Raw genomic sequence first — 20466 nt, forward strand, 5'->3', positions numbered from 1 at the left:
TTTCGATTCATAGCCTTTCAGTCCTATGATATCCATATATGTGAAGCACGCTTCAATGGTGCTATTTTTCGTAACTGGATGGCACGTAACTCCAGGATATACGCACGAATCCCCGGTCGACAGTGTAATCTGAAGCCCACGCTGCTGCAAAGCTCTGTTTATCAATAGCGATCTCAGGTGTGAGGACTGCAACCATGGATTTGAAAAATGTTACAGACGAGAAGGAAGTGTTGCTGGTGAGTTTGTTTAACTTATCGCAACAAAATAGCAAAACCACACGACCCGTAACGATCCATATTTTATAATGTAAATGACAGTTAAAACAACACTGGCCCATCCCATATACTGTAGCCATGACAGGGATGATTAGACCTCGGATACACGTTCTACCCAGTGCCCTCAGAATTTGGGAATCAGAGGCAAGTCACACAGCATAAACCTCATTACTGCTAGGTCACACATACACGTTGTCGCTACAACAATGGAGATAGGGTACACATCTTGATATCCTCTCAGATATGGAATGAAAAGCAACTGACAAAGTACACAACCTTGTCCCACCCATACACGTAAGTCTAGTAAGGCACGTGTCATCGGCATATGGGTATACCCACTGTCCACAATGAAGGCAATCACGGATGTAATTACATTCTTAAGTATGTCACCTTTAGAAGCTGTCGTGTGAACGTTTTACTGGCTTCAATTATAATTCACGGTGAGCAATAGTTGAATACTTTCCACTGCGGAAGCTACGCATACTGCCTGGCTTGTTAATAATGATCTGGCATTAAAGCTGTGCACTCCACTGTGACTCGGTCGTTGTCACCAATCAATACAAGGCATGCTATGTCGACGAGCTGTTACACTATGTGATACGCTCTAGTGTCATCCTACTGCAGGGTGAAACATGCATGCCACGTGGGTTTATCTCCCGTGGTGTGATCGCCATTAGAATGATGTCCGGGCTTACTGAAGGCATGGGTTATTTAAATCCTCGTCTGTGTAATGATACCGAAACGTCAGTGTTTGTGCACACTGTAGAGGCTGAAGGGCGGTGCGCGGATTGAGGGAACTTGGTTAGGCTAACGTCTTGTCTTTGAAAAGATGTACTTTTTGAAACAATCATGCAGCTACATTCATAATGAAAAAGAGTCTTAATTCGATGTTGAAAAAGTAGACTCAAGGATTACAATGAGGAGTAAGAAAGAGAATGTGACATAAACTGAACAGCAGAAGAAACACAACTCTGGCTTTTTGTCAAGTTTTTAAATAAAAGACATAAACCGAACGCTTACTTTTATCATATTTATTTTTTCGAAACTTGTGTTTCTTTTGCTGTTCAGTATAGTTTAGATCCTGTGATACAGGGTGGGATCAACAGATTAGCATGGGCAGTAACCGCTGTGTGTCTCTATAGATGGGCATTGCGCCATTATTATATGAGGGAAGGTCAAGAGCTCGAGGTTGTGAGAAGTAGATATAAAGTTACCAGTCAGTGCAGGTTTCGATCTTTTATTTTTCACTATAGTCTCCTTTCAACCCAGTACACTTTACCCATCCGTACTCCAAACTGGCAATGCCCTGGAAATAGATTTCTTCAAGTGAGACTTCAAAATTCGAAACAGGTCATAACCATTGGGTGCCCGATCAGGAGCGTACTCGTGGATTCTGATTGCGCTGGTGCCACCTACTGTGAGGATTCGAACTGCAGCAGCTGCTCTCTGTGCTCAGCTTTAGCATTATCCATATCAGTAGGGTATCTCCCTTCTAGTTATCACAATATTAATACTGTTTGTTGCGAAATATGGAAACTATCACAGGTATCTCATGAATAATCAATGTAAGCAGCACTACAACAGTAGAGCTGTTTCACAGCTTTTGGTAGCAAGTTCTTAAAACTGTTTACCCTCCTCTCATACTTAGGTGATTTCAGTTTCACGCCGCGTTTAGCAAATAACAGAGCAGAAATGGACTTCAGGGAAATCGAACCCCGATCTTCGGCGTAACAAGTGAACGCTTTACCCGCTAGGCTACCACAACGCCCAACTACAGTTGACTGCATTCTGTGTTAATGATACAGCCCATTGTTGGTATTCCGTTTACAGCTGGAACCATTGCTTGTCGTGAGAGGCGAGACTAAAATATCCCGCGTCATCGTTGCAAATGATATTTGGGCACGATTTGTAAACAGCAAAACAAGTCATGATGTTGACTATACCTTTATTATAACGGAAAATCGTGCTCAGGGGTGAAACACGACATACTTGAGATCTTTAGTGACAAGGTATACTAATGTCATATCTAAAGGTTTTGGTGCTTGTATTTACAATTCATAACAAAACTAACACTTGAACAGTGCCACGGGGGGTTTACAAAGACCTACTCTTGACAGTTTATTGTATGTTTGTTTTCACTTGTCCACCCAGCGGTGTCAACACATAAATCTACTTGTATTGAAACAGTATCGCTCAGTGACAGTACATGTTCATCCCATCAGTAGTTGAACCTTTACACTATGTATGTTATCATGTCACTCGGTACTTATTCGTGTTAATATATAAACAAAACACCCCGGACAGGCAACTATTTTTCTTGAAACTATAGCCCATGAACTCTAAATACAAATATGGTCTTATCTGAAACTTTTATCACCTCTTCTGCCATCTTCTGCCATCCCCACTAAAACCAGTTGCTCTTCTCTAACATGTCTCATGCTAGAAAATCACATACATACATTGTAGCTGATACTTGGAGCATTAAAGGTAAGCCTCTGGCACAAAATCAATATTTACACGCACATGTGATATACATAAAGAAAGGGAAATAATCAGCCTTGTCTTATCCCGAGTTGTAGTTCAAAAGTGCTCTGTGCATATGCGTCCCAAAATGGCATTTATGAGCAGGCACATTATGGTCTCTAAACGATTCAAGAACTATACAAACATGGGTAATGACGACAAACATCAAGAACATTTCAGTTTGTAAAACCTAACTTCCAAACATATGTGCCTGTTTGTGTACTGATATGGTGGAAACGTCAACGTGTCACAGCCGGTGACTAGGAGGCTGACATGAGTCCAAAACGTTGACCGTGTTCAGGACGTTCCAGGTCAACAACGATTGTAAAGCAACCATGGAGCTATAAATCAAGTGTCTGATAAGTTTCGCCAGGCAACTAGAGTTCAATTTACAGGTCCGTTGATTAGAAATCGGCTATATGCGGCTCGTCTCTTCTTGACGGCAACGTGTTGTGTCAATGACGACGCCAATGTATGCGACGTCGAGGTTACCGATCCAGTCCACGTGTAATGATTTCACATGAGTTTCGAAACACACTATATATACATGTATACGCTGATGTGTCTTCTCTGGCAGCGTCAAAACATTGTCATGCCTATATCATCCTGAGGTTTCATAACATGATTGGTAATGGATCGCCAATGGTGTGTGGTTGTTTCACTTAAGCTAAAACAGTTTATTAACGTGTCCAGGTGGCATACAATGGACATGCTGAAATCGTATAAAATTCACAGTAAGAAATTAGACCACATGGGCCTACGGTCTATTAGACACGATAACTCCTCAAAATCCACACACAAATATTGAACTTACTAATACAAGACTAAAACATTGAAATATTAATATACATACTGATAATTATTGTCCAGGAGTAAACCGCGTGTTTTCGTCTAAAATGCATATGTGTTATTATTGTGGCAAGTGGCTTCACAAATCTTTCATTACGTAGCACAAATACAGATTGAATTTTTGAAGACATTTCTGAAAATCGAGGATTAGTACGGGACATTCCTTCTATAAATTATATCTCTCACTCACGCATTTACTCACTCACTCACTCACTCACTCAAACCAAGTTCAGATATTCAATATCAAAATACATAATGTATATATTGACTCTTTAGAAAGGAAGATAACGACAATGATAACACAACATTTCCACTACAATATGACTATGGGGGTTGATGGGGTGTACAAGTGTTTAAGGAGTTAAAATACCCATGTTAAATTCCCATGTGAAAATCAACCACTGCTTATTGGGCATGGTATACAAAGGAATATATTCAGTCACTGTGGCAGCTCTGATCATAGTTTCAAGGACTCAGAGGGTAAGGTCCAAAGATAACAGCTACTCAATAAACAGATAACGCACGTTTGGTCCAATTAAAGCCCAGACGTGGCGAGCTGGATTTCAGCTCAGGTAAGGTTGTCCTAAAGTCGACAGTCTGGACAACCATTTTGACAGTGGCTCAATTGCCAAAATGCGTCCAGGACTGGTGTTGATCTTGATTGTTTGTTGCTTTGTCCCCTGAAGCAGCGGTGGAAAGAATGTTCTCTTCCTTGTGTCCGATGATATGAGGCCGAACATTGGAGCATATGAGGGGAAAGAGTATCCTGTCCCGTTGTCACCCAAGATGCACTCTCCTAATTTGGATGCTCTTGCTAAGAAGAGTTTTCTCTTAGAGAGCCTATGTGAATCAGGCGCTGTGTTCTCCGTCCAGGACTTCCTTGCTGAGCAGCAGACGCCCAGATACTACTCATGTGTACGATCTACAGCATTACTTTAGGATAGTTGGGGGGAACTTTACTACCCTGCCTCAGTACTTTAAACAGAACGGGTACAGGACTATAGGAATGGGAAAGATATTCCATCCTGGGATGGCAGCGTCTGGTAATGATGACCCCATTTCCTGGACAGACCCTTACTTCCACGCTACAGATTCCTATAGAGGAGTGAGAGACATATGGCATGCTGTGCCAGAGAGCGAAGCCAAGAATGAGCCACTTCAAGATACAATATTGGCCGATCATGCCATTCAGGTACTTCAGGAGGTGGCACCTCAAGCCAAGTCAGGTGAACAGCCATTCTTCGTAGCTGTTGGGTTTCATAAGCCTCATTGGCCCTAGATCTTCCCAATGCGCTTTCTAGACTACTATCCTCTGTCATCTGTGAGAGAACCAGAGAACTATTACGTCCCTGAAGATATGCCACCAGTTGCCTGGCACAATTTCAGCAACTTGGAGAGATTTAGCGACATAGAGAACTTGCATTTTAAAGACCTTGGTTACATTAATTTTACATTTCCTCATGATTTAACACTGGAACTCCGACGAGCGTACTACTCGGCTCTCAGTTACACAGACTCGGAAGTCGGAAGAGTTATTGCTGAGCTGGACAAACTCGGATTGGCAGACAACACTATCATATCCTTCCTCGGAGATCATGGTTGGCAGCTCGGGGAGCATTCGGAATGGGAGAAGCAGACTAACTTTGAACTAGCTACACATGCACCAATGATGATTCATGTTCCAGGTCTAACGGACCACGGTGTCAAATCGCAGCATCTTACCGAATTTGTCGATCTGTTCCCAACTTTAGTAGAGCTTGCAGAGCTACCACCGGTTCCACTTTGTCCAGAAGATTCGTCATCTGTGGAATTGTGTACTGAGGGAATGAGCATGGTACCTGTGATGAAGAACCCGAATTATCCCAAATGGAAGACGGCTGCATTCTCGCAGTACCCTCGAGAAGTCGGACAGAATAGTGTGATGGGCTACTCAATCAGGACAGATCAATACAGGTACACAGAATGGCCGGAATTCCAAGGAAGTCCCCAGTACCAACCACACTGGAATATAGAATTCGGGGCAGAGTTATACGATCATCACATTGATCCTCAAGAGAATGTGAACAGAGCCAATGATCCAGCTTACCAATCAGTGAGAGATGAGCTCCGCGCTAAACTCATTGCTGGCTGGAGGCAAGCTCTGCCGCCTGGATGTAAATAGCTGCTGATGTTAAGATATGTAAGACGGACAAACATGATGCTCTTACTGAGAATCTGAACAGTGAATTGCTGCTTATGTCATATAGTAGTAGACATGCTAATGCTCGAATATTGTGCATTCGATCATTGCTGCAATAAATATGCGGGGAATGATGCCCGTTGCATGCTCATTTGAGATGTTGAACACTGTGATTAATTGGACATAGGCGAGCTCTACGTTTACATATTGATGGCTACGGTCACATATTGGTGGCTACGTTTACATGTGTATGGCTATTTTCACATTTTGATGTCTTCGTTATCTGTTAGTGGCTATGTTTACATATTGACGGCTATGTTTTCATATTGATGGCTACGTTTACATATCGATGGCTACGTTTACATATTGATGGCTACTTATACACTTCGAAGACTACGTTTACATATTAATGGCTACGTTTACATATCGATGGCTACGTTTACACATTGATGCATGACTACGTTGACACATTGATGGCTACGTTTATATTTTGGTGGCTACCTTTACATATTGGTGCCTACTTTTACATATTGATGGCTATGTTTACATATTGACGACTATGTTTACATATTAATGGCTACGTTTACATTTTGATGGTTACGTTTACACGCCGATTGCTCTAATTCACATATTGATGGGTACGTTTTGAAACTGGTAGCTATGTATGTTTACACTTTGATGGCTACATGCAAGTACTGGTCTGGTTTCTAACAGACACTTTTGTCACACTTTTCAAATATGATATATGGGTATGATGTACATGCATACTTATATCCACATTTGTGAATATCGATGGCAGCGTCAGGGCAAGGACATTGTTAATACCTATATATTAAAAGCGTCTTGTTTAGTATATTGTAATTGTTCGAAGTGTTTGCTTATTTTATCAGTTCATGTGGAGCCCTTTTGCCCCGACGCACTTTAAAGGCAACTTTAAAAGGTTTTGCAAACATATTTCGAATTAATCGAAGCTCAGCACAATTCTAAAAAGATGAACACGGAAGGAATTTTTCTGGCTGAAGGCAAGAATATGTTCGACACCTGGAAATTCGACACAACAGTGTATGGCTGAATGATATGGACTTCAATAATATTCAATTATTCCGAAAATTAACATCTTTGTCAATGAGCACTCTACCCTGTCAAGGATGTCCACACGTCTACATCGAAACCTAGTTTAGAGGTAACAATTAGTATTGGGAGCAGAGTTTGCCTTGTCACAAATACCTCTATAGAGTCCAATAAAGTCTGACTCTCTAACCGTGTTAGAACTTACTTTGTCTTGTCTTGAGTTCAAACCCACATTCCTTGGTTTGACAAAACTTCCCGTGCTGGCAAAGTGAAAGAAGGCAGAAACCTGCACTACTTCAGGTTTTCGTTCAACAGCAAACTTATTTGCTGACATGTAACACTGAAATCACTCACGCAAACTTACTTAGATAGTCACTATTAACATACCTAATCAAAATCTAAACAATATTGTTATGGATTTATATATATCTTAGAATGGAAGAAGACATCAGCAGATGTACAGATGTAAATTTATCACATTTATTTTATGTTAATTAATTACTGACACAGACACCTTTGGGCTAATTCAGTGACTGAACGAACAAAGTTTAACTTGACTTTATATAACGGGACCTCAGCTTAATGTGTGAGAAAACCCTGAAATAACGGGACATTTAACAATCTGTGGTGCTGACAAACTAAGAAACGTAATCGGGCTGACCTGGAAATACAAAACTACAATCATTGATGGCTGGCGTGCTAAAGGGACCCAACTCTGCACTCCAGTGTTTTGCTTAGGCTGAAGCTAAATGTGTCAGCAATAGCTATACCGGTTAATAACTACTTATCAACTACATGCACACCGTCAGATTTGTTTCTTTAAGACAGCGACCGAAACTAGCATACACCTTTCCTACAATATGACTAACTTCGTGATCATAAGAGTCAGTGGGACATGCTAGTGTTTGAGAAGTTCGAATTCCTAGGTACGTGAATGAAACACTGCATACTGGTCATATTATGCCAATGAATACAAGTTTCTGTGCAGCTGCAGTGAGTTATGAACAAACAAGTTCAAGGGCTCACTGGGATAGGTAAAAGATAACAGCTTTTAAAGGAATAGATAACGCACATTTGTTCTACTAAAAACCAGACGTGGCGAGCTGGATTTCAGCTCAGGTAAGGCTGTCGTGGACTTGGTCTTCTAGGCGATCATCATGGTAAGACTTTCAGCTTGTAAAATGCGTCCAGGACTGGTGTTGATCTTGACTGTCTGTTGGTTTGTCCCCTCAAGCAGCGGTGGAAAGAATGTTCTCTTCCTTGTGTCCGATGATATGAGGCCGAACATTGGAGCATATGAGGGGAAAGAGTATCCTGTCCCGGTGTCACCCAAGATGCACACTCCTAATTTGGATGCTCTTGCTAAGAAGAGTCTTCTCTTGGAGAGGGCCTATGTGAATCAGGCGCTGTGTTCTCCGTCCAGGACTTCCTTGCTGAGCAGCAGACGCCCAGATACTACTCATGTGTACGATCTACAGCATTACTTCAGGATAGTTGGGGGGAACTTTACTACCCTGCCTCAGTACTTTAAACAGAACGGGTACAGGACTATAGGAATGGGAAAGATATTCCATCCTGGGATGGCAGCGTCTGGTAATGATGACCCCATTTCCTGGACAGACCCTTACTACCACGCTACAGATTCCTATAGAGGAGTGAGAGACATATGGCATGCTGTGCCAGAGAGCGAAGCCAAGAATGAGCCACTTCAAGATACAATATTGGCCGATCATGCCATTCAGGTACTTCAGGAGGTGGCACCTCAAGCCAAGTCAGGTGAACAGCCATTCTTCGTAGCTGTTGGGTTTCATAAGCCTCATTGGCCCTGGATTTTCCCTAAGAGTTTTCTAGACTACTATCCTCTGTCATCTGTGAGAGAACCAGAGAACTATTACGTCCCTGAAGATATGCCACCAGTTGCCTGGCACAATTTCGCCATCTTCGAGATGTTTAGGGATATACAAGAGTTACATTTCAAGGACTTTGGCGATATAAATTTCACATTTCCTCATGATCTAACACTGGAACTCCGACGAGCATACTACTCTGCTCTCAGCTACGCAGACTCGGAAGTCGGAAGAGTTATTGCTGAGCTGGACAAACTCGGATTGGCAGACAACACTATCATATCCTTCTTCGGAGATCATGGTTACCAACTCGGGGAGCATTCGGAATGGGAGAAGCAGACTAACTTTGAACTGGCCACGCATGCACCTATGATGATTCATGTTCCAGGGCTAACGGACCACGGTGTCAAATCGCAGCATCTTACCGAATTTGTCGATCTGTTTCCAACTTTAGTAGAGCTTGCAGAGCTACCACCGGTTCCACTTTGTCCAGAAGATTCGTCATCTGTGGAATTGTGTACTGAGGGAATGAGCATGGTACCTTTGCTGAAGAACCCGAATTATCCCAAATGGAAGACGGCTGCATTCTCTCAGACACCACGGGAAGTCGGAGAAAATAGTGTGATGGGCTATTCAGTCAGGACGGATCAATACAGGTACACAGAATGGCCGGAATTCCAAGGAAGTCCCCAGTACCAACCACACTGGAATATAGAATTCGGGGCAGAGTTATACGATCATCACATTGATCCTCAAGAGAATGTGAACAGAGCCAATGATCCAGCTTACCAATCAGTGAGAGATGAGCTCCGCGCTAAACTCAAGGCTGGCTGGAGGCAAGCTCTGCCTCCAGGACATAAATAGCCTCTGACGTTAAGATGTTATATAAAGATTACTCTATGACTTAGAGCCTGAACAGTGCATATGCTGCAAAGAGTAGTAGACATGTTGATATCCCCATCTTGTGTGTTCCATCAATGTAATAAATATGAATAGAATAATATCTGTAACGCGTTCACGTTGGTGGGTATTCCAGTGCTATTTTTGTCTGTAACCAAGGCGACAATTTCCAGATGAATGGACATAGTTACTGTAAATCAACCACGTTGTTAAACTTTATCGATAGATGATACGAGAGAGAGAGTATGTATGTTAAATGCAGGTTTGGACGTATGTGTCAATTTTATGGATTTACACGTATTTAAATGGATTTACGTGAATACTTCATTGTCACCAGATTTCGACACAGTCGAAACTGATGAGAAGGAATAGATACTGATGTTTATTTCGAGACATGAAAATTGACTTACGTGGTCGATTTCAACAATAGTTCTAAAATATGGCCCGAATAAAAACCTAGTATACACGTGAAAAACTTGGACTTGAACTAATGGACTCATTTGACTCGGTCGGGATAATGTCTGGTAATCAGGTAAAACAGACTGTTCATAATTAATGGGAGGTGTGTTTGTGTGTGTGTGAGTGTGTGTCTCTGTGTGTGTGAGTGAGTGTGTGTGTGTGTGTGTGTGAGTGAGTGTGTGTGTGTGTGTGTGAGTGAGTGTGTGTGTGTGTGTGTTTGTTTGTTTGTTTCTGCGTGCGTGCCCATCAATATTAAGTGGCATGTACGAAATCAATGGCGTCCCCACCTAGCACAAGTTACTGATGACCCACCTCCCTACCTCTCTAGAACAAACGCGTGCCCTCATTAAGTGAGTGAGTGAATGAGTAAGTGAGTAAGTGAGTAAGTGAGTAAGTGAGTAAGCGCTTTAACCGCTAGACTATCCCACTGCCCCAGGGTTCAGGCGCAACAGCAACGAACATGCACGAGACAATTCAGGTGTTTTTTTTTCTTGTTTCTGCGATTGATTTCATTCTTTCTTAAAAGAATTAAAAAGTAAAACGTTCCGCAAATTCGACGCTATACTGGTCTGGTGAATATTATCAGCTGAAATTAGGGCCGCAGTTAAATTCGTTAATCAGCCATATTATTTTCAACCCTAAGCTCCGTTTCAATGTCAGAACTCGGTGAATTGGTCGCAAGAAATCAAAACAAGATCCGACCAATCATTCACAAAATATAACAAATGGATTGTTTTTGAATTGGATATTTGCGGAATTGTAAACAAGGCGATTGTTTACCATTCATTTTTTCTGAGATGCACATCGGTGAAAAATTATAGAAGGAAATAACAGAGTAGTTAAAATGATAAAGAATGGGTTTTATTCAAATATACCTATGATAAATTGCATTTACCCCGTACATATTCACCCCGTACATATACAAACACGGGCGCATCACACCTCCCGTTGCTTGAGTTTACTTTGAGTAGTTACTATGTGTTCTTACTTCACTATTCAAGTGGCGCTAACAATGTATAAGTGTTGCGGTGTGTTTTTATAATGGGGCGTTTGTGCTGTCTTCGCTCCTCGCCTCCCGGGTGAAGCCTCCTTCTGAAAGTGGCGTTAAAACGATATAGCCCCTCTCTTACAGCGTACGGATTCAACCATGCACAATGATCTAGTGTTCATCAGAATATAACATTCAGATGAAGGTCAGATTATTCCTAAATATGTACATTGTGAGTTCTTTGTACTTAGTAATATAGAGTTTGTGAGGTGAAATGTCGCGTCCGAGATCTTCCACTTACATAGCAACGTTCTGTGCGTAAGCTTGTATTACAGAACAGGACCTCCTTTCAGAAAGCACTAAGGTGATTGAGGTAACTGAGGTAACCTTAGTGCAATGTTAAAGAACGGGAGTGTAGGTTGACCTTAGAAACCAACTACAAACCCCAGTTTGAAAGAAGATAGGATTAATTTGTTTTACCTCCATTCTTTAGAAAATTCATACTATCAGTAGCAAACCATCACTTCAATCACTTCTTTCTCCCATCGCCCATGAAGATCCGGGTTAAAATTGATCTTCAGTTACCCATGTTTGTAAGAGGTGGCTAACGGGATCGGGTGGTCAGCTTCGCTGACTTGGTTGACACGTCACTGTATCCCAATTGCGGCGTAGATCGACGCTCATTCTGTTAATCACTGGGTTGTCTGGTCTAGACTGGATTACTTAGAAAGCACCTCGATATAGCTGGAATATTACTGGGTTCAGCTTAAAACTAAGCTAATATCCTCACGCTTTCTCACATCAATCATCCAATCGCCCCCCCTCACACCCAACTGGGCACTAGACCTCTCCCAAACACTTTGAAGACGCTAATACTATTTATACTCAGTCGAATCTGTTCATACAAGTATGTATCATATATATCATACACATCAAAGGAGAATTTCATGTCGGGATTAAAACTGAGCGTCCACAACATATGCTTGTCATAAGAAGCGACTAATGGGATGGGGTGGTCAGACTCGCTGACTTCGTTGACAGGTGTCACGTATCCCAATTAAAATGATGGATGTTCATGCGGGATTGCCTGGTCCAGGTTCGATTGTTTACAGACCTACCTCATATAGCTGGAATATTGCTAAGTTTAGCGTCAAACAACAACCAAACATACAAACACGTGGGAAATTCAAACATTCATTGTGAACAAATAATAAGACTTCCTCAAAATAATGTTACCGTTTGAATGGTGATATTGATCTGTTGAAAGTGAAGCCAAAACAGTATGTTAGTAGGTTACTGGTTTAAACCCAGAAGCATTCTTCAGTGTGGTGTGCTAGGAGTTCTCCTAGGGACTGTGGGGTAGCCTAGTGTTTAAAGCGTCCGACAGTCACGCCGACGACCCAGGTTCGATTCTCCACATGTGTACATTGCGTGAAGCCCGGTTCGGCTTAAATCGGAATAATACTAAAGTTACACGCGGATTCTAGTACATCTTTCGGTTGTGTTTCATCCGGGATTCGAACCCACACAGAGAACCAATTACACAGTGCTAGGGATCTAATTCCCTCAACCTCGACGGTTTCCACTAAAAAGAAAAGTCTGACAGTTGGTAGTTTAGGTTATGTTTGTACACCACGGATAAATTGGCATAGCTCCACTGCCAAAGCTATGAATGAAGACACAATGTCTCTTCATATTGATGGCTGAATGGGTCACTGCAGTATCCCATCCCCTGCGTCTGCATAGCATGGATACCTAACAAAACATCTCATACTGACTCTAAGCTGACCACTCCTTGTTTTATCACCACCTAAACAATACGAACCATATTATGACGCGTTTTGGACTGTCACGGGCTTGGATGAACCTCAACCCTCCGTTGGAGACAAACGAACCCGTGGGCACCTGGGTTAGAACTGGACTTCAGTAATCCATATGCTTGTCATAAGAGGCTACTAACGAGATCGGATGACCAGACTCGCTGACTTGGTTGACACGTCTTCCAACTGCGTAGATCGATGTTTATCACTGGATTGTCTGGCCGAGACACGATTATTTTCAGACCGCCGCCTTACAGCTGCAATATTTGCTGAGGACTCCGTAAAACCAAATTCACTCACGCCAGACAAACGGTCTAACCACTTGACCAAGGTGACGGTCTTATTTTGTCGCAATATTATGGATTTTTTTTCAGTGACACACATACATCATATCAAGTATTTTAAACCCTCAAAATAATAGAAACGAGACAAAAAGTGAAATGTACCGAACGTATTTGAATTAAGTGTGAACATAGACAGAGGAAAGTCGACACACGAACGTGTGGATTGTTCTCATTGTCAGCATTAATTCAGTTCACGCACTGCACATGTGTGGACATAAGGGGCGTTGATTTCAGTACCTGGTGACATCATCCCCTTCAGCCGTCACTGCTCGACTCTGCCTTTGGAGGCATTGCATGGAGCTTTGCTTGTGGAGTCATTCGCCATTCCTCTTGTAACGCGTTGTCGAGTTCTGCAAATGTCTGAGGACGATGGTGTCGGTCAAGCTCATCCCACAGATGCTATTAACGTGTGCATAGGAGAGATAACGAACTGTTACACGAGTTATGTCAGGTCGAGCGTTCTCGCGTCCAAACAGCTGCCTCTAGTGGTTAAAAAGTGGGTAGAGGTGAGGTCGCGGGACTCGGTCGATGTGGCACTTCGGTACAAAACGGTCGTGTCGACGATGTATTGATAGACACGTTGTCTCCCATGCCGTCGTTTCAGGAGGAAATGGCCTGTCGTTGGTGTAGTCGTGTCAGGACAAGTCCCACTATTGGTCGATATGCTCGAATCTCCACTTCTCTGAGACGATTTCTGATGGTTTGATCCGAAATTCTTCGAAGACCAGATACCTGTCCTACAGTATCCGTTTCTTTGGTAAATCGGTGACGTAGATGAAACACACCCAATGAATCGGCACTGTTGGGTCGAACTGACCGGGTATATCAATGTCATGATCGAGATATGGTGCTGTGGTACGCATTGAAGCGTCTTGCACTGGCAGACTGGGTTTCCTCTGCTTTCAAATTTCCAATTGCGATATTACGGTAACGAAATGGTAAATATGGTTTGGCCTTTTGTAGGCGCTGTCTCTACTCATGTGCCTGACACAGTGTGCGTGGATTGCATGGAAAACGTTGTTTTCTACATTCACTTGTCATGCATCGTTTTGTATGATTAAAGTTAAAAAATTTGGAATGTTTTTAAGAGCAGTACACAACAAGCACAGCATGATTAACAGGATTCAAACATAGGAATTGTCTTAATGACAAGGGCTGCCAAATTGTACTGAAATAAAGTGAACTGCTGAAAAAACCTACTCCTTTCTTCTTTAGAGAATGTATTTACATAAGGGAATACATTGTCGTTACGTCAAAGTATTGACAGATGGATATGATTTAAATTTAAACTAAAGGTTGGGCATTTTGCAGTTATTCCCTCTATCTGTGTTGATAATAAGTCCCGTGTAACACTTCCCATCAAACAGGGGTTATAAATACACCATCACTTGTGGCACACAACCGGACGTTGTTATACATACTTCCTGAGATGGAGTTAGTAGGACGTGTAACAATGAAGTCCTTCCAGCCCTGAGTCAAGGGGCCCTTGATTTTCCACTTAATGCAATGCACTATAAATACACATATACATAACTGCATAGTTTTACATTATTCCAGTATCTTGTCACTGGCTGCTTGAGCTCAGCATGGTAAAGTAAACGCTTTTATATATATGCTTTCTGTATTTACATAGTCCCTGTGATCATAAGATAAACAGATATACGGGAAAATTCAAAATAAGACTAATAAGTGTTCTGCTGGCTATTTTTGTCTGGATTATATATGTATACGATCTCGTAGTTTGGCTCATTGTAAACTTGGTTGTGTACTCCCCAAGGTGTTGAGAATGGATATCGAGTACTACATTGATCCATTGACAGGGTCATATGATGGCGTCTTAGTGTTAGCTTGGGGAAAGTCTTTTCACGTTTCAATGGCGACGTCCTAATTCTCCACACGTCCGTCTTCCTGACTGACTCTGTTTGATGGTGATTTGAGTGTGGATTTGGCATTGTATAGGATGCTGATAGATCTGAACCGATTCAAGTGAGAATGCCAACTCGAGCTCATCTTGACATGTCATCGAGTAAAATCATGTACGAGACGACAAACTGGCGAGTGTTACATTGATTACGAAATGCCCGGTTGGTACGTAGTGATTTGATCCGTACAGACTACGAAGTGACCAACGGTGACGTAATGACAACAAGATTTGATTACAAAATAGTCAGATCTACGTACTGACATGATTACAAAATAATCAACGAGTGCATAGTGTCAGGATAACAAAATGACCAATAAGTACATAGTGTTTAATAACAAAATAGCCAACAAAGGGTACGTAGTGTCTTGATAACAAAATGGCCAATAGGAACGTAGTGACTTGGTTACGATATGACCAACAAGTACGTAGTGACTTGGTTACCATAAGACCAACAAGTACGCAGTGACTTGGTTACGATGTGACCAACGTCTGGACAAAAGAGACAAGACTAATTGGCAAATAGTTCTTTTCGTACACACCGTCTACCTTGTTCAACAATAAATGTGTGAGGTATGGGAACAGGGAAAAAGGTTCAACTCTGTATTTCCTGTCATATGAGATGTGAATTGAGAAGACAGGGTGGAGGAGAGCTCAGTGGTAAAAACACCCGCTCCTCGTGCTCGCTTCCATGTATGCACGGTGTATTGCTGTAGCAGACGTTAAGGGCGGTGGGTTAGCCTAGTGGTTAAAGGGTTCGCTCATCATGAGGAAAACCTGGGTTTCATTTCCCATACTTTACAATATGTAAAGCCCATTTCTGGTGTCCCCCTGTTGTGATATTGCTGGAATATTGCTAAAGGCTCAAATCTAAACTCACTCATACATTAAGTTAGTGACCTAAGTCACGTTGTCACATTAGGGAAGCACCATCCTGAAGTGAGAAACATCTAAAACTGCATCTCTTCGATGCATCATTCAGAGTCAACCTGTCCCCTAGATACTCACTTTGTAAACCATTAATTCAAAGCCTAAACAGAAGACATTCCATTCAATGTCGTAAAGCGACACACAAATCTAAAAGTAAATTGAAAGTACAGTACCAATAAATAGATTAACTCGAATCAGTGGAGAGGGGTTAAAGCCGTGAGTTAATGGGAAGGAATCACAGAAAAGGTTCAGGTGATTCTCGGCCCAGATGCTAGTTTATGATGACAGAACCCAATGATAATCACCTCGTGTGTCAGAAAGAGCTGCTAACAGCACAACACGACAGAGAGGCCATTCACCGTATGACCATTCGTCTTGTGTTACATGTGTCAGCAAAAAGTGACGGATTGATCGTACGATAAAGGACTTCCGAAGACGTTCCTATTCGATGTTAGCATATATTAAAAGATTTGCATGCTCATCCAAAGAGCTAGTGTCCCATAGTATGAGAGGCCGGAACAGATCAAAGGCTCCGTTTGTAGCTATTCATGGTTCATGCTATTTGCACAAATCTTGAAGCTTTTTTTGTATTCGAACTCCGTGTCTAAAATAGGTCACCAATAAATTCCGAGAGCATTTTATTAATCAACAAATGATAAGGCAAGTGTTACATTTTATGTAATAAGTTTACCAGCTGGTTTACCAGCGGATGGTTTTTAATGACCTGTATTTTTTTCAAACTGAACTGCGCCATCCTTTCATTCTAATTGAGTTAAAAAGAGGCATTAATAGGTCTCATTCACGGTTTAGACCGATGGAAATATGCAGAGTCACGACGGTTTTCAATGCATTTTGGAGATCCATATTAGCATGAGGTGAATAGTCGCTCTGTCGTTTGTAATAAAGAGGTTGCTTTAAGAGGGCCGTATGCGTTCATACTCGATGGACTGCGACTGGTGCTTGTATGAACTCGAACTCCGATATTTTGTAAAAAAATCATATTCCCACCGGTTGTTTTAATTTGGAGGTAAGTTGTCCATATTTCAATTATTGATTCCTCCTTTTGGGTCTTAATCATGGAGACATTCTGTCGCTTTATCCTCTCGAGATTCCACTCACAATCATCGAATCATATTTCTCTCATAAAGAAATTACTGAATTCTGGAGACAACATTTCTTCAAAATTATAGTTGTTGAGAAAAGTAGAAATTATATTTGAATTGGAAACATGTTATTGGTTGGGTAATGTTTCATTTTATTATTTGTCTACACTTTAAGGAAGATATAAAGTACATAAATGTTCCTAAAGAAAATACTGCACCACTCATATAAGTTTATGTGTAGTCCTAAAGAAAATACTGCACCACTCATATAAGTTTATGTGTAGTCCTAAAGAAAATACTGCACCACTCATATAAGTTTATGTGTAGTCCAAAAGAAAATACTGCACCACTCATATGAGTTTATGTGTAGTCCAAAAGAAAATACTGCACCACTCATATAAGTTTATGTGTAGTCCAAAAGAAAATACTGCACCACTCATATAAGTTTATGTGTAGTCCAAAAGAAAATACTGCACCACTCATATAAGTTTATGTGTAGTCCAAAAGAAAATACTGCACCACTCATATAAGTTTATGTGTAGTCCAAAAGGAAATACTGCACCACTCATATAAGTTTATGTGTAGTCCAAAAGGAAAAACTGCACAGACAGCAAAGGCTATATGTAATAAATTATATGTAATGAATTATATGTGCGATGTGCTGTTCGATTTATGTGGTTTTCCGTATTGATAAATCTCAGCTTTTAAGATAAAGAAATATTCTCATGGCTTGACACTTGTTGACAGGGTTATAAAAATGGTGATTGTGTTTGTAAAACTGTCTGACAATATTATTCGCAGGGAATAACCATATAAGATCCAGAAGAATATTCTGTGTTATGACTACAGGAGTAAATAAATTAAAAAATATATTATTCCCAGGCATATATGACTAATTTCCCAACTTTCTGGGAAGAGGAAGGAAGAGTTGAGATTTGTTCATATGGCTCAGAAAGCTGTGATCATTAGAGATACCAGAGCGTGTATTTCAATAAATTGTATTTATGTTAGCTGTGCAACATAAAACATACTTGGTTTTCCTTCTTGTGAAATACAGGTTCAGTGTACTATGTAGGTGTATGTAAGTTATCTCCGTGTCGTATTGTGTCAATACTATTGCGTATTCTATCACTACTACATATTGTGTTATCGACATGCCGTATTGTCTCATTACTGCGTATTGTTTTATCACCATTACGTATTGTGTTATCGCCATGCTATATTGTGTTATCGCTATGTCGTATTATGTCATGTTGTGGAGATATCGGGAGATATTACAAGTTGTAACCTTGTGATGAGGGGTAGACGGGGTTTTATGCGCCCCGCGCTAGGGAGGGGCGCATAAAACCCCGTATACAACTAATTTATATTACCGTATGTTTAAATCTCTCATTATGCAAACATAACATTAACAAACTGAAATTCAGCCATGTGTTTTTACTAACATGGTACCGACTAGTCGATCCGAACCATTGGTTCAAGGTTCACTAACTGCCGTGGATGCATGATTTTACCATGGTGAGTGGGTGTGCAGGCGGGCGGGGTGGGAGGCTGTGTGCGTGTGTGTGTGCGTGTGTGTGCGCGCTGTGTGCGTGTGTGTGCGCGTGCGTGTGTGTGTGCGTATGCGTGTGTGCGTGTGTGCGTGCGTGCGTGTGTGTGTGCGTGTGCGTGTGTGTGTGTGTGTGCGTGTGTGTGTGTACGTCCCGCAATGTTTATATTATAATGCATAAGGCAACATGAACCCAGTGTGATACTGCTACAGGTACCCTACAGATGTTTCATTCTGTATATGTTGCTAATTTATATTCAGATAAAACACTTAAAAAATACAAAAAAAAGAAGAAAAAAGCAAACAAAGAAAAAGAAAAAAATCAAGGAAAAGGGGGAAGAAAACCCCAAAGACCCCAACATCTGAATTGCCGCATGTAGTCTCTTTAATGGGATAACTACTACGCAATGATGTGTTTTGCACATATTTCTCACCATCATGTGTCAAATTTAATCCCTTGGGTCATTACTGTCGGACGTTTTCAGGTTAACGCACATTTTAATGTTACCAAACATTTCTTGTTTATGATTATTCATGTCTATGAATATAATTGCAAAACCATTGTCATTGTGTAGATTGGGAGTTTGAAAAAGAGCTGAGAAATGCATGAGGCAATATGTACGGGGAGTGAAAATGCTAAAGGGAATTTACTTTACCGATATGTTTTTTGATCCGCCATTACAAATGAAGAAAGAGACCGACAACAACTACGCTATTGAGCTTAGGGTTGCCTTGTACAGAGTTCCAGGACTTGTGTCGCCCAGTAAGCAGTGTACAACCTACAGTTCAATTGTTTTGTTCAGCATATGTGGCGTCCGGCCCATACACTGGTGATACAGCAGCAGGGTGGACTTTGTATGTTACAAACGTGGACGTCTCAAACTCAGTGCGTGGAAAACATGGTGCTGTAGCTTAATAATAACATCTGTGTTAGGTTGCTGATCATAAGTTTATATCACAGGATGTACTGGCAAACGGTATCGTTTGAGATCTTAGGATTTCATACACAGGACATCATGGTAAATTATCATGACGTGAATCCGTGATATCTCAGTGTTCTGACATGAAGGCAACATTATTTAATTGTTCTGATTTATCCCAGTGGAGTGCAACATATTTATTGATGAAGAATGATAACATCTGCCATGGTCATACAACTTCTTTTACTCTGTGCGGGCGACGTTTTGAGTCAAATTCCAATGTCGTTATCAAGCAAGTGATGATACCAGCATTAGTATCCATGTCGAAACGTCGCCTTCACAGAATAAAATAACTGTACATCCATAAAAATTGTCATCACTCTTCATCAACTCAACTTCCATTAAAAAAGTAATATACATTGTACATGTATTTTCCCCTCATGTATGTCTCGAAGTTCGATTAAGGTTACAGTAGTCAAGAAAAAACATTAAGAAAAATATAACACTATATGAATAAAAACGTCTTTATTGTATTATGCGACGTTTCATCATAGCTTCTTATTCCGTTGTCAAGCAAGAGTAAAGTAAGACATCATCACCAATTTTGTGTTTTACGTCGGCTGACGCCAATGTCCCCGACGTAAAGTAAGACAGCATAGAACCGACTTATTTACATGTAACAGAGATTAAGTAAGACGAGGGAATACATCAAAGGGATTAACAACAACAATGGAATAGGTAATAATGCAGTAACAGCAGAAGGAAGCCAACTGTTGAGGAGGCGGAAC

At 41.1% G+C, this 20466-nt stretch overlaps 2 protein-coding genes and 1 pseudogene across 3 annotated transcripts in view; all 3 read left to right on the top strand.

Moving 5' to 3' along the window:
• LOC137261114 (prestin-like) overlaps positions 1-20466 on the top strand; it is a 47447-nt gene that overhangs the window by 16433 nt on the left and 10548 nt on the right. The window contains exon 1 of one of the 2 annotated variants that reach the window (XM_067798798.1): positions 134-236. The exons of the other annotated variant lie outside the window; for it this stretch is intronic. Within the exon in view, the coding sequence (XP_067654899.1) occupies positions 195-236 (42 nt within the window). The 5' untranslated portion in view covers positions 134-194. Of the gene's footprint in view, positions 1-133; positions 237-20466 lie in introns of those variants that run through there. 2 annotated transcript variants of the gene reach the window in all.
• On the top strand, positions 482-7083 carry LOC137261949 (iduronate 2-sulfatase pseudogene; annotated as a pseudogene).
• On the top strand, positions 7969-9747 carry LOC137261437 (iduronate 2-sulfatase-like). The gene has a single exon (XM_067799184.1). The coding sequence runs from the start codon at positions 8055-8057 to the stop codon at positions 9606-9608; it is 1554 nt and encodes a 517-aa protein (XP_067655285.1). The 5' UTR covers positions 7969-8054; the 3' UTR covers positions 9609-9747.

The sequence above is a fragment of the Haliotis asinina genome, chromosome 14 (genome assembly GCF_037392515.1).
Source record: "Haliotis asinina isolate JCU_RB_2024 chromosome 14, JCU_Hal_asi_v2, whole genome shotgun sequence".
Classification (NCBI taxonomy): domain Eukaryota; kingdom Metazoa; phylum Mollusca; class Gastropoda; order Lepetellida; family Haliotidae; genus Haliotis; species Haliotis asinina.